This window comes from Trichomonas vaginalis, chromosome IV (assembly GCF_026262505.1).
Source record: "Trichomonas vaginalis G3 chromosome IV, whole genome shotgun sequence".
NCBI classification, from domain to species: domain Eukaryota; phylum Parabasalia; order Trichomonadida; family Trichomonadidae; genus Trichomonas; species Trichomonas vaginalis.
This window is the reverse complement of record NC_067206.1, coordinates 34653260-34667686: the sequence shown is the minus strand read 5'-3', so window position 1 is coordinate 34667686 and position 14427 is coordinate 34653260. Positions and strand designations below refer to the sequence as shown.

The following is a 14427-nucleotide window of genomic DNA, read 5'->3' as shown; positions in this document are numbered from 1 at the left end:
GACTTTCATCGTATATGTTTTGTATAAAAAAAGCACCTGCCGGAATTCCGGCGGGTGGTATATTCTTCACGAAATGCTTGTTTTGAGGTCGAGCCATTTTTGGCTCCACCGTAGAAAACACACAAAACTCTTGAATTCGGCAAAAATATATTTTAGTTTTTTTTTAAAAAAATATTTTTTATTTTATTGTAAGAACATGTCAGCAACAACAGCACCAAACTCGTTAGTCATGAACCCAACTTCAATGTTAGTAGAGATGAAAAGCTTCATTCCTTCTTCATATACTTTCGAAACAGAAATCCAGAAGATAAAGCAAGAACTTCTCCAAGGAGATTTAGACTGTAGTGCAAAAGATGAAACAAATGAACAGTATCTTTATGAAATGCAGGACCTGGTGGAACATCTGCCTAAACTTCCTGAAATACAACAACAAAAGCTTACAATTCCAGAATTCGATGAAATAGAAGTGAAACCAACTGACTCAGTAGAAACCAAGAAGTTCATACGTAAGGTAAACTATGAGTTTCTTGGATTTCATTGCAACCACAAAGTCATGGACATTGACATATATAAATCTGGGGAGTTTAAGACCTACGACAACTTTGTTTCGTTAGTTGCAAAATGTGTATGGCAGATAAGAGATAAAGATAGAAGAGGTAAAGTATGGAACCAACAGATAAAACCAGCAACTTTTGAGTTAAAGAAAACCATTTACGCCTTACTTGTTTTAGCAGGACAAATTTCAGAATATAACGCAAAAATGAACCCACAATGTTCAAAATGTAAAGCAGCAATGAAGAAATATAACTACTCCGTCAAAGAGATAGAACGTATGCGAAAAGACTATGCTGACTTAAAGAAAGAAGCAGAGAAACCAGCAGAAGATAAAATGGACATGTTGACATTTCTGAACAAAAACTATCCAACTGCTAACGATTTCCTTCTATCTGATGTCAAGAAGAAGTACAAAGAAACTTTCGGTATCGTTAAAACTTTTGATATCCTTCGTGAAGAAATAGAAGCTACAAAACTGTTTAAAGTCATGAACCATCACAACATATACCATGTAAAACGCTTGTGAAACTTTATGGTAGAAATATATTTTTGTCTGATTTACGCTCATTGACGATGAAATTCATGACAAAACATATACGATGAAGTCTATTTCCTGGACTGTTGTCAAAATGTCATGTTGTCACACTTTTTCAGAGAAGTTCATTTGACCGAGGGACCGAGGGACCGAGGGACCTGGTTCGCCTAAAATATATTTTTGCTGAAAAAAATGACCAAATTTCATGATATAACTGTATTTTTTGACGAAGTGAACTTTGACACTTCGTAAAAAAAATCCCTGAAATCGTAAAAAAATGACCAAATTTCATGATATAACTGTATTTTTTGACGAAGTGAACTTTGACACTTCGTAAAAAAAATCCCTGAAATCGTAAAAAAATGACCAAATTTCATGAATTTCCTCATATGTTTGCTACCCCAGGAAAATCGAGGATAGAGATTCCGTACGAAAATCGTAAAAAAAACTCATGAAAATCGTGAAAAATTGCGAGTAGTAAAAAAAACCACTCGCCTAAAACTCATGAAAATCGTAAAAAAATGCGACCCCGACTTTTACAGGGGTCGCCAAAACTCTATGAAAATCGTAAAAAAATGCGAGTACGTTAAAAATCTTACTCGCCTAAAACTCATGAAAATCGTGAAAAAACTCATGAAAATCGTGAAAAAATGCTACCCCGACTTTTACAGGGGTTGCCTAAAACTCATGAAAATCGTAAAAAAACTCTATGAAATCATATCTTTTATACAAGATAGAAAAAATAAAATTAACGCTAGTTTTTTTAAAATATTTTTTTTTATTTTGTATGTAAAGACAGGAAATGTTAAACACTGAGTTTGAAACAGTTAAAAAGATAGACAATGACACCAAAGTGGTTAGAATAGGTGATTTAAACGTAAGATACTCAAAGAAATACAACAAATATTCTTTGTCAGACATTATATCTCCATCTGGAAAGAAAACAAAGGACTGGGTTAGAATTGCTTCTACTCAGAAAATTTTGACAAGAAATCCTGAGCTTATGATATCGGTAAGATTCTATGGAACTACAGCATATCTCATCGACAAAAGTCTTATACCGATAGTTTTGTTATGGATTGACCCAGTTGTTGGATATAATTTCATAACATATGGTTCATTCGATACTGAACGTTGCAGTGAAGGCTTACTTTACATCGTTCAGAAACCGAAGGACTTCAATACAAAGAGATATAAGATAGGAAGAACATTTAATATAACTCAAAGATATGACTCTACAGTCAATAGAGTTAAGGTTGTGTTTGTAAATGATATGAGAGCTGCTGAAACAGAACTACTTGAAAAGTTTGAGAAAATGTATGGTGCTCCCACGAAAGGTAAAGAAACGTTTGAAGTAGATGAGATAGATAGTGCTATAAAATTATTTGACGAAGTTGCTGAAAAATACATGTAAAGCGTTTATTTTTGGTCTTTTATACAAGATAGAAAATAACGCTAGTTTTTTATAAAATATTTTTTTTATTTTGTATGTAAAGACAGAAATGACAACAACAGAGAACACAACAACTGCTATCGTTCATGAAGCCATAAATGAAGAATATGAGTACATACAGTTTAACAAACAGTTACGTCTCATTCGTTCGGTCAAAGATGACATGTACCAAATGCAAAGTATTTTGACAGCATGTTTTGCTCCAGATACCAAGAAACCACAAGACTGGTTTGAATTAAATAGCACTCATGAACTCCTCAGTGAGTTTGAACATGTAGAACTTAAAAAGATGTACCAAGACAGACAAAACTTACCATCGCATCTAAAAGGTATATATGTTCATAAGTTCCTAGCTAGTTCAATAGCAATGTGGGCTTCACCTCGTTATGCAATCTACATACTTATGCTACTTGACGAACTTTGTACAAAGCAGAGAGAAGATATGATGAAAGAAGACAAAAACATACAGAAAAGAATACCACGTTCGGTACCAAAAGGAAAGGAAAAGAACTATAAGTATATGATTTACACTGAAGAGATGGAAAATGAAGAAGACAGAGATATGGTTATGTTGCATTTAGTCAGAAGAAACAACAAAAGCTTTTACGACTTAGCTAAGATTTACAAATCTGACAGAAATTGGTTCTATCGCGAAAACTTACCGATTTCAATGACACCAAATGAAGATGTTAAACAGATAGTTCAAGATACGTTACCTCAAACACACTATGATATGAAAGGTTGTACAATACTTACATTCAAAGAAGATTTGCCGCTACTGAAGGAAAAGATAACAGAGTATTTCGATAACTTCAAAGAGGAAGAGTAAATGAACCATTTATTTTTCAAGCTTGACACCAAAGATGGCTCAGGTAGCTCTAGATGGTAAATTGTCTTGTCCGAGTCCTTCTGGCATTCCGAGTCCTTCCTTCCGACAGGAAAAGTCCTTCCTTCCGACAGGAAAAGTTTTTCCTTCCAACAGGAAAAAAATTTCCTTCCAACAGGAAAAGTTTTTCCTTCCAACAGGAAAAAATTTTCCTTCCAACAGGAAAAAATTTTCCTTCCAACAGGAAAAAATTTTCCTTCCAACAGGAAAAATTTTTCCAGTTGTCCGTCCGTAAACCATTCAAATTTTCGAAAATTGAGAACTTTTTGGCCGACCTTCAGGAAAAATTTTTCTTTCCGACAGGAAAAATTTTTCTTTCCGACAGGAAAAATTTTTCTTTCCGACAGGAAAAGTTTTTCTTTCCGACAGGAAAAGTTTTTCTTTCCGACAGGAAAAGTTTTTCCTTCCAACAGGAAAAGTCCTTCCTTCCGACAGGAAAAGTCCTTCCTTCCGACAGGAAAAGTCCTTCCTTCCGACAGGACACAAACGGATGACTGACGTACCACCAACCGAGTCCATTCCAAAGCCAGAAGAACCGACAGCCCCAGCACCACAACAGACTAAGACTCAAACACTTACATTTTTACGCTTGACTTTTTACAATTTGAACTTTGTTCGCGTAGATGTGAATTCTGAAAGAAGTATGAGGGTCTTGTATGACTTTGTACCTCCCCCATAGTTCATGTCTGTCAAACTTACCTGCCATGGACTCTTTCATAAGTTCCATGAAATCGTCTTCGGACAATCCGGGGAAGAGTATGATATCAGTAAGTATTCTCTTTACATCCTTACTTAAACTCTTTGCTGTCTGTACACAAATGACAACTGAAATGTTAAAGTGTCTGAGCTTCTTAAGAATTCGACACATGTCTTGTTCTCTGTTCTTTAACAAAGGATGAGAAGCAAAGTCATCTAAGATAAGAAGACATCTATGAGGGTAAGTCTTCCAATCGTAAGATTGCAATTTCTTCGAAATGTATTCTATCTCTTTCTGTTTGTTTCTGAAGTGTTTCTTCTCTAATATTCTCTGCATTTCCTCATTTGGGTCTTTAAACTTTGAATTGACATACTCATTTATAGCATTATACTTCAAAACTCTTCTTTGGTACTTCTTTATCCAATCTAACAACTCAGAGTCTTTTATACATACTAACTTAGACTTTTTTATAATATCTTTGAACGAATTGACTGTTTGGTCAAATTGACCAGAAGTACTACAAATGACTACTAACTCATAGAATGGGTTCTTCTCATCTAGTTCTTGTTGTTGTGCAGCCATTTTAAGATAAGTGAAAGTCTTACCCGACCCAGGTGGTGCAATTAGACCTGTTATACCATTCTGAGCAAATAAGAACTTGTCATGTATGGGTTTTATCTGAGCATTTTCCAACTTCCTCTTGTTCTTGTTTAAAACATTCTCAAATTTCTTGTCAATGTCAGCAAACTTTTTTTCTAACATATTTTTAGAAAAATTAAAATTTTTATCTTTTAGGAAATGTCTAGCGATTTCGCTATCTATATTCGAGACAAGCTTTTCGACAGCAAAACATCTGTCGACCATAAAATCTTACATAGTGTAAACAAGAAAGGTGAATTTGTTCTAAAGTTCTGTTTCTGGGAATATGACAAGAACCATAAAACATTAAGCAGAGAAGTCTTAAAATTTGTCAATGACAGACTTGTTGACAGAGATGACGCCTCTTGGAGAGATGAAGTCCAACAAAACTTCTTAGAATGCAAAGAAGACACATGCGCTGTTCTTGAAGATGAAATAGAAAACAGAATAGAAGAGCTATTAAAGGACAAAGAACTTTTACAAAAATATGGTTCTGAGAAGTTTGACATAACTCCACCAGAAAAGAAGAAGAGAGAAAAGAAAGAAAAGAAAGTAGAAGAAGAGAAGAAAGAACCAGTTCCAGAGAAAAAGAAATTTGACATGTAAAAATAAAATTTTATTTTTAGAACATTTCTGGGTCAATGTCAATGTTCTCTTCCTCTTTAGGAGCAAACACTGGCTTAGACTCTAAAATCTTTTTACCCAATTTACCTTGAACTTCAACTATCTTAGACTCATAATATTCATAGTCGTCTGCTTTCTTTGGTTCATAAGGTATAACAAGTTTGTATGCTTTGCCTTCTTTAAGGTTTGAAAATCTTCTGTCAAAACTTTCTTTGACTGTTAACAAACCTTCTATGTCTAAGTCTTCAAATTTCGCACCATTTTTAGTCACAATAGCAAACTTAACTGGTTCGATGTTCCAAACTTTGTCAAATGAAGACTTTTCAAAATGGTAGAAGTAAACATTCAAATATGTGAATGGGTCTAGTTCTTCTTTAAGTCCTGACATATACTTGTTTACTGAGATGAATTTCGTCATCTTTTCTATCGGATAAAAAAATATTTTTTTTTAAAATTTACTCAGAAAAATTTTTCTTTGTATATACACCATTCTGTACGTCTAAAAGACTTTTGACATTTGCCAAGAATGTTCGTTTAGACGCTGTCATATAACCATATTCTTGACAATACTGTTTATACGAATCGTACAATGACCTTTCATCTAAACACTCAAAGTTAGTCTCATCTATAAACAGTTCATATACACTCTTGTTTGCTTCTAACAATGTTTGTCTCTCTTCGGTATGTGGAATTTGTCTTGGATTGAACTTAGAAATATCTAATGTCATGAAATATGAGAACAAGTGGTTGTAAAAGTCAGATGTCAAAGTTTCTGCTAAGTCGTCAAAATATTCTGTATCTTGCATATGAGAATCTGACGTTCTGACAACTACATATTCTGTCAGAACTTTCTAACTTCATCGGAACGGCGTTGTTTGAAACCATGATGAAATTTGCAACATTTTCACAAACTCTTTGGTCTTTATATTTTCTTTCAACAACTCCAACTTTGTCTGTTATAAGACTCTTCAAAGCATCTGAGTTCAAAACTTTTGTTGTATCTATACTTTGAAGTTCGTTACATACTATAAGTTTCATATTCTCTATTGAAGAGTTAAATTTACCGCAGATGTTTTCTAAGTTTGTCATATTCGGGTTCGAATAGCCCTCTAACAGTTTGCATAAGATATCTGTAAAGAAAGTGTTCTTACCAGTTCCTTGTTTTCCAATTATGATGAGAGCAGTTTCATTTTTAGCACTTGGATGTTGTAAGATGTTTGCAAACCAACATAAGATATACTCATAGACTCTTTCGTTTCCATTGCATATAATTTCTTTGACATGGTCTAACCAAGCTTCTATAACATTTTCTTTCCATTCTACTTGTTCGTATTTATATCCAGTGAAGATAGAATAGAAGTTTGGAGAAGGTGTATAGAACTTTATACCACGAACTGAAAAAATCTTCTAACTTTGACAATAAGATATCCCAAGCATCTAACATCTTCATACCAACTTGTACGACTTTTATTTTCTTAAGTTTCTGTTTACATTCTTGTTCTGAAACTATTGTCGCTTTAGGTTTGTTAAAGACTACATCCCATTCTTTCATGACATAACATTCTGGGGCAGAGTCGACATAAATGACTAAACGTTTCAAATTCTCGACTGCTTTGTTATAGTCTCTAAATGGACACATATTTCTGAAGGCTTGGAAGTCATAAAAATCTGAAACATCTATTCTGTACATTTTTATAAAAATAAAAAAAAATATTTTTTTTATTCTTGAGCTATTTGTTGTTCTTGAGCTTGTTGTTGCATTTGTTCCATTTGTTGCATTTGTTGTTCTTGAGCTATTTGTTGTTGAAGTTGTTCTTGTAGTACAATACTTTCACCAGTTGCATCTTCCAATTCGAAACTTTCTGCCGTCATTGACAAATACATAGGACATAAAAGTTTTACAGGAACAAAGTTTGCGTCAACTAAGGTTAAGTTTATGTTTGCCAAAGTGTTTGAGTTCACTAAAGCTGAAAACTCTGCATTCGAATGAACAATAGGCAAACCAGCAGAGAAAGTGTTGTTTATACGCATGAGTATCTTTTGGTCATAGTAGTTTCTGTCGACATTCGAATAGCACTTTGAACCTAAGTTTGAAACAATATATAAAATAGGTGTACTTAAAGTCAATGGAACGGATAGACCTTGTATGACACCTTTTCCTGTTATAGGAAACTGTTGGTAGTAAAAAACCAGATATAAGTTTTGTATTATAGCTCATATCGTTTATACTAAACTCAGTCGGACATCCAAACATAATGAAACCTGCTCTAGTTGCAGCACATGTTACATCCGTCCTTAAAGTATTAAATAAGTCAACAAAACCTGTTGGTGGTATATCTGAGTAAGTATCTTCAAAGGAGTATTTTTTACCATTCACAACAATAAAATCTTCTGGTGTCAAAAGAGCAAAACAGGCTTTAGTCGTCATCGTGTTTAAGGTCAGTTTACAATATCGTCCTTGAGGACTTTGTAAGTTGTTTGTTATAGAATTATATGACTCAGGGTTTTTAGTCGTAATAGTATAAACCACTATGTCTTCTGCCATTTACTTAGCAAACAAACTTTAATGAAATGTTGTTGGTCGTCAAATATTTTTATGACGTCTGGGAAACTATATTTTAAGTTCAACGTTTCACCTCCTTTCATAACGTATATCTTGTCAATGACATTGTATGAAACACCACAGCAAGCAATGTCGGGTTTATTTCTTTGATGTTTATATCGTCTGCCTCTGTCAAAAGTTTCAATAGTTCTTTCAAAATTCATGAGGTGCGATGACATATGAGTTCACTTTTACAGGGTTGTGCTCAACAAGTTAACATTATACCCAAAGCCTGACAAATCTTCTCCTGAGTTTTAAGTTTGTCTTTAAGTTGTTGGTAGTCGTTTCGAATATCTGCAACAGAACTTAAGTCTCTGCTAACTTCAGGATATGTTGGTTGTTCTTTTACAGGAACTATGTATACCATCTTCGTCTTCGTATGGTTTCCCCACTTCACATCTCTGTCTTTGACATTGACAACAACACTTTGACTTTTGTTTGAGTTGGTGAATTTAACTTCACATCTGCCACCGCCATTAAACCTTTTGAAACACTTACGCTTCTATTTTTCGGAAATGACATTTTACTTAGAATAAAAAGAGTATTTGAGTATCTCTTCGAATTGAAGCAGAACAAAGTTTACACACACAAACAATACAAATACACTGATAAATAGTTCTTTACACAAACAATGGAAAATGTTATAGAATAGCAGTCTTTGCTGAACCAAAATATTTTCATAAAGCAAAGAAAGTTGGTATAACCGAGATGGTGAAAGTTCTTGACGTTGACAAAAATATAACAACAAAACTTACAGATATTTCTAAAGGTAAGTTTTAATACAATATTATATCAAAACTGGCGTACTGTCAATATTTGACGGAGAGAAGTCAGTTCAAGAACAACTTACTGACCTGCTGCCAAAATCTGCCTCGATGGAAGCTGTCGTTATACCAATCTGAGGAGCCCCAGCAGGTTTCATCGAACGAATCTTCAAAGAGCATCTTCCGTGAAAAGTGCTATTGGTTTTGTAAACTTCTTTGCTTTCAATTCATCTGGACCGTCTCTGTCACCAGTATATTGTATTTGAACTGTACCAACAGTTGAAATACCACCCATAAGTCTTCTGAGTCAGCAAATGGAATGCCAAGCCAAAAGTTTGAACGGTCTCCATTTGTATATGAGTTTTTTGAGCTCCTGCATGAGTCCATACTTTCACATATGGCATAATAGACTTTTGCATTTCAGGGTTAATGGTTGTTGTGAAGTTGTTGTTAAAGTTCATAGCATCTAATGTCAAGTTGTATGACCTCATATCCTCAACTGTAGAATATTCTTCTCTTGGATAGTATTTGCCATCTATGTTTATATGATATTTTAATACCGGGTTGTAGAAACAAGAATAGTCATCTATAGTTCGTCTGAACAGTACAAACATAGTATCTGCATGTTTCATTGCAGTTGTTAAGGCAATATCTGTTCTTGCACCTGGGTCAGCACTTTGGTTTCCAACTTCACCTGCAAAGTCTTTGACAGATATTTGGTGTATAGGGAACATAAGTGAACTGCAATATATTTGGCAGCTAAAGCATTTGAAATATCTGTGGTCCAACATATAGACTGCAAGTCTGCTTTCTATTCTCTTGCATTCAAATTTTTCGCATGTGAACTTAAACTGGGTCCCAAGCAGTTCCAGCAGCATTGAAGTAGTAGTTTACTTCAGTGTTGAGGTTTGAGAAACCAAAGTCTAAGTCAACTTTGTCTTTGCAAAAGTCGCGAAATGACATTTTATTTGTTCCACTACTTCTGTAAGAGTGAATGGGTCTTGTGTTGGTGCAATGACTAGTTATTTTTGCTTGGAGTAAGTTCAATAGAAATTTTTCCTGCCCAGTTTGGCAAGTATCTTAAAAACCTGAAGATGAGGAAAGATGAACAAAGGAACTCTAAGTTCAGTTTTACTTTAGTGACAGCATTTTCATCTGAACCAGAAAGGTTAATAAACTCCTGGAACGTTAGGGTCAAGTCTTCTTATTTTCTCATAGTTGCATACTGGTCTGTTTGTTCTCTAGCTTGTGGTTGTACTGAGTTTCTCAAAGCGAACCATTCATAGTTTGCCCATGTTACTGTTTGAACTAAGTCAGAGTTAGAATATATCTTATATCCCATGAAAACTTCTGGAGCATATTGGTATCCGACATAGAAAATTCCATTGCAACCTTTCTTGTCAGACAACTTGGCAGAAGGTTTTATTTCAATGTCTTGTTCCACGTAATAAGAAAGAGTTGTCAATAGAAATTATATGAAACCTGTCGCAAGCAATATCTACTGTTGTTGAAGAACCTTCTCCAAACTCACCTACGTTTCCATAAGAAACAGCAGTGTATATTCGTAAGTTCCAGGAATCTATTTCTGACCTTCTAATGGCATTGTCGCATTCGTTATACCATTCGGAACATTTCCATTCATAGCATCCAAAACTGTTGGCGTTATATTCTGAGCGGCGTAACATTTCATATGGGTAAAAATATAGAATAGTTGGGTTTATATGTCATAATAGAAACCCACGTGGACCAAGCTTTACTTTCTTCGACTGAGTTTTTTAACTCTTCTTTTTCCTTCATTGCCACTACTTTCACTAGATGAAGTTCTTCTTCACTACTTCACTTTGTTCTACTCTTCTTTTCTTTGGTGTCGCTTGGTAACTTGCCCTCTGCTTCAAGTTGTTGCATCTTTGCATTATGTTCATCTAGTATGTTGCAAATTTCCCATGTCCTTTTTGCCTTTTGGCTCTGGTCGCCCATCTCAGGTAACCTATATCCTAGAAAGAGTTTGTCATAGTCTGTATTTGAGTCTTCGCGTATTGTTTGCATGACTCTTTCCTGAGTTTCCGGTTCAAGCTCTTCAAACAGTGCCTGTCCATATGGAATAAGCTCGTTTCCAAATATATGTTTTTGTAGCCATTCTGGTTTTCTTTCCATGTTACCAACAATATCTTTTGTGAATGGGAAAGCTTTTACCCAATCTTTCAGTCTTGCGTCGTTTATTTCTGTAGTTGGTTTTATTTTGTCAAGGAACATGTTTTTCAATACTAACATTTCATTTGGTACTGTCCATTTGAGTTTTCTTAAATATTCATCCCTTCTCAGTTCATTGTCTGCAAAGTAAGTTTTTATGACATTTTGTAAACTTTCATTTGCAAGGTCATGTACAATAGGTTTCTCTTCCTTCTCCCTCCCTAACTTTCTTTCTAAACTCTTCACCAAATATACCATCTCTATGGTTCTGTGTAGTTCTTTGAGATAAATGTTCTAGAACGTCAGGTGTTATATTTCCATCAGCCATGTTCATTTCATACTGGTCCAAAATATCTGCATGTTTCATATCTTTCAATGGCATTAAAGCCGCGCTTAAAATACCAGCTATATCTCGTTCACCATTCAATTCCATTGCGTCTACAACTTCTTGGAATTGTGGTTGTAAGTTTATGAACCACCTATCCGGATTAGCTTTATGACCCATCTCATTGTAGTTCCATCGTCTGCAGAAACAAAAGTAGGTTTGTTTCCATCTTGGTTAGGTTCTGAATGAACTTTAAACAATGTTTCATTTCTATATGTTTTCTTGAAATTTAACCTTTTATTTTCACCGAGTTCATCCAAAGATTGAACGTTAAATGCTCGTAAGTAAAAAGGGTTGTTGTATTTGTGTACATTTTTTTTCAGTACTTCCATTCTATGCTGAATATTTTCATCTGGTGTTGGAGTCTTTTGTATGTCGGCAAACATTTTTCGATATTCTTCTACTATGTCAGCCGAATTTTTTTTAGACTCTTGGAAATATTCCATATTCTCCGCATACTCTTGTTGAGGGTCAAGATTTTTCGGCTGTTCCAAATCTTCATCTAGTTCTGTGAAGTTAGTTTCCAAAGGAGTGACTTGTTCGTTTCCTTCAGGCTCTTCTAGCTGTTGTTGCTGAACTATTTCTTCCATGTCTGGTTGTATCTGAACTTCTTCCTGTGGAGTTTCTTGTACCTCATCTGCTGGCATTTCATATATTCCGAGACCGTTTTCAACAATTTCCCTATCTACGTCATCCGCATTCATAAGCTTTTGTTCTTTCGTTCCGTCTCTATTTTTTACGCGTTTCATGACGAAAGTTGAATTGTCATTTAGCTCTGACATCAAATATCTCGGAGTAAATTCATCCATGTCATTTGGATGATATGCTATTAATCATATCCCTTAGCGAGCTTGTATTTTCCAGGTTTGAGATTATATCCGTTTTGGTGCTGAGCCATAAAGCTAAATAGGTTCGGGTCAGTATTTCCATCCTTGAACTTTCCAATAGCTTCTTTATATCTGTCACTAAAGTCAACAGTATCTGGGAAACCACACTCTTCTTTAAGCATTTTTAAGAATTCTTGGTTTCCTTGTTCTCTACTTCTTTTATGTCCTTGCTCTGTTTGTGGTTGTTGTTGTGCTGGTTGTTGTGTTGGTTGTTGTGCTGGTTGTGGAGGTGGTTGTTGTGCTGGTTGTTGTGTTGGTTGTTGTGTTGGTTTTGGTGCATGCCTGTGTCTGTGTCCATGTGACGATGTAAATGTTCTAGGTAGTCCTGGTGCAGGTGCTTCTCTTGGAGGGTTTGGTGGTATATAAGTTCCACCAGCTGGCACATATGTTCCATCTGCAGCGTAATGTCCTACCTGACTTTTCGTTCTTAAGAAAGCATTTACTAGGTCTGTTTTGGTCTGTTGTAACTCTTTTTCTTGACTTTTCACAACAGTTGCTCTAACGGCGTCATAGGCACTTTGAACTGCCTGTCTCGTTGCTGCATCTGTTATTTTCGTCATATTTTGTGCTACTTCTTTTAACTCTTTGTCGAAACCTTCAGACTTCAGTTTCTTTCCAGATGAGAAGTCGTTCACTTGTTTCACCTTACTATGAAGAGCTTCGAAGGCGTTCTTAAAGTCAGCATTTGTTAAAGCTTCATTTGAACTGTCTTCATCCGCTTGTATTTTTGTCCTTATTGACCCTATGAGTTGGGCTGCTTTAGCGTTGGCTTGGGCATCTAACCAGTCATTGTTGGCTTTTATATATTCTGCGCTTTTCATTGCCTTTTGCATAGCCGCGTCGTTATTTTTACTTTCTTGTGCTAAGTTTTCATACTGTACGGTTTGGTTTTGCAACTGTAAAAGTTTTTCTGCCTTTACATTTGCTTCAACTTCTTTTTTATACTCATCGCTATCCATATATGTCTTCAGGGCTTTTTGTTTTATCTCTTCATCTTTCAGTATTTTATATTGAGTAGTATGGTTTTCAAATTTATGACATCTTGTTCCATTTTTGCTACTTCTGCTGCTTTTTCTGACACTTTTTTCGCATATTCCTCTGTACTTAGTTCTTTCAGTTGTTCTTCTTTCTTCTTTTTCTCTACGTTTAACTCATTGAGTTTCTTTGTGTGTCTGTCATATTCTAGTTTCTTTTCGTTTTCACTTATTTGCCTTCTGTATGTCTATGTTTGACTTTTTGACATCTGTTATTTGATTTTTGAGTGAACTCAAATTCATTTGACTTTGAGGGTTATAGGCTGTTCCGTCTGCAGCTCCACCATAGCCTGCCATTTTCGCTAAAAGTGCCGCTCTTAAACCTCCACTCTGTGCACCAATGACTCGGTTTAAAAGCATAGGATTGCTTGACATTTGTTGCAACATAGTGGGGTCATTCAGCATTTGTTGTTGCAACTGTTGTTGTGGTGTCAGTTTTACTTTTGGATGTTTCAATGCTCCCTTCCTCTTACGTATATTCTTACGTAGCTTACGTGGCATTTTAAGTGAAGTTAAAAAGCGGTTTTATACTAAACATCTTCGGGGCTAGAGGGCACGAAGTGCCTGGAAGCCCCAATACCTTTTTTTTTTTTTGTAATTATATCTATTAAAATATACGAACTTCACTGTTATATTTACATAGCACTTACGCCCATCTGGCTATAATTCAAATTTTTGACAACTGGCGTGAATTGTCATTGAAAATTATCCTTAAACATCTGAATTGAAGTTCATGTCATAGGGGCGTAAGTGCATACTTAAGGCTCTACAATTTTGAGAGGATATTCATTTTTTAGGATGCTTTTGGATGTCTCTATCTTACCATCTGAAATGCCTGAGAGGAAATTCTCTATAGTAATATGTATTTACATATACTTGTGCATGTAACTAATATATTTTTATTGAAAGAATGCAATGCTATATCCTTGGAAAAGGAAATTTTAGATCTCACAAATTATTATTTAATTTTTGTGGGATAATCTTACCATATTGTCAAATATTGTTTTGATCTTTATTTATGTTCCATAACTTTTATTCCTGCTCCAAAACTTTGCAAACCCAATATTATATATTCAAATGGGGAAAAAAATCATTGCATATGTGTCAAAAGATGATGAACTTTTTTAGTAACGTAAAAAAGAACCTAAAAATAACAATAAAAATTATGTATTTACT

The 14427-nt window shown here is 34.9% G+C and overlaps 4 protein-coding genes and 2 pseudogenes across 6 annotated transcripts, besides 2 other annotated features; 4 read left to right on the top strand and 2 right to left on the bottom strand.

The window, feature by feature from the left end:
* Positions 1–13867: part of a mobile genetic element that runs on past the window's edge.
* Positions 197–830, top strand: TVAGG3_0221490 (organellar and viral DNA polymerase type B; the record flags this gene model as incomplete). Its single annotated transcript, XM_051226972.1, has 1 exon — positions 197–830. A coding segment is annotated over one exon (634 nt), but the record flags the coding sequence as incomplete, so codon positions are not given.
* Positions 2094–2504, top strand: TVAGG3_0221480 (organellar and viral DNA polymerase type B; the record flags this gene model as incomplete). Its single annotated transcript, XM_051226971.1, has 1 exon — positions 2094–2504. One exon carries the CDS (start codon positions 2094–2096, stop codon positions 2502–2504), a length of 411 nt encoding a protein of 136 aa, XP_051111957.1.
* TVAGG3_0221470 (KilA, N-terminal/APSES-type HTH, DNA-binding family) lies at positions 2716–3283 on the top strand (the record flags this gene model as incomplete). The annotated part of the gene is made up of 1 exon (XM_001287731.2): positions 2716–3283. A coding segment is annotated over one exon (568 nt), but the record flags the coding sequence as incomplete, so codon positions are not given.
* Positions 4925–5371, top strand: TVAGG3_0221460 (uncharacterized protein; the record flags this gene model as incomplete). Its single annotated transcript, XM_051226970.1, has 1 exon — positions 4925–5371. The coding sequence occupies one exon, from the start codon at positions 4925–4927 to the stop codon at positions 5369–5371; it is 447 nt and encodes a 148-aa protein (XP_051111956.1).
* Positions 5845–6478, bottom strand: TVAGG3_0221450 (annotated as a pseudogene). The gene has a single exon. A coding segment is annotated over exon 1 (634 nt).
* TVAGG3_0221440 lies at positions 11657–13752 on the bottom strand (annotated as a pseudogene). Its single transcript has one exon. A coding segment is annotated over exon 1 (2096 nt).
* Positions 13868–13893: 26 nt separating the features above from the next.
* Positions 13894–14006: a mobile genetic element.
* Between the last annotated feature and the right edge of the window lie 421 nt (positions 14007–14427).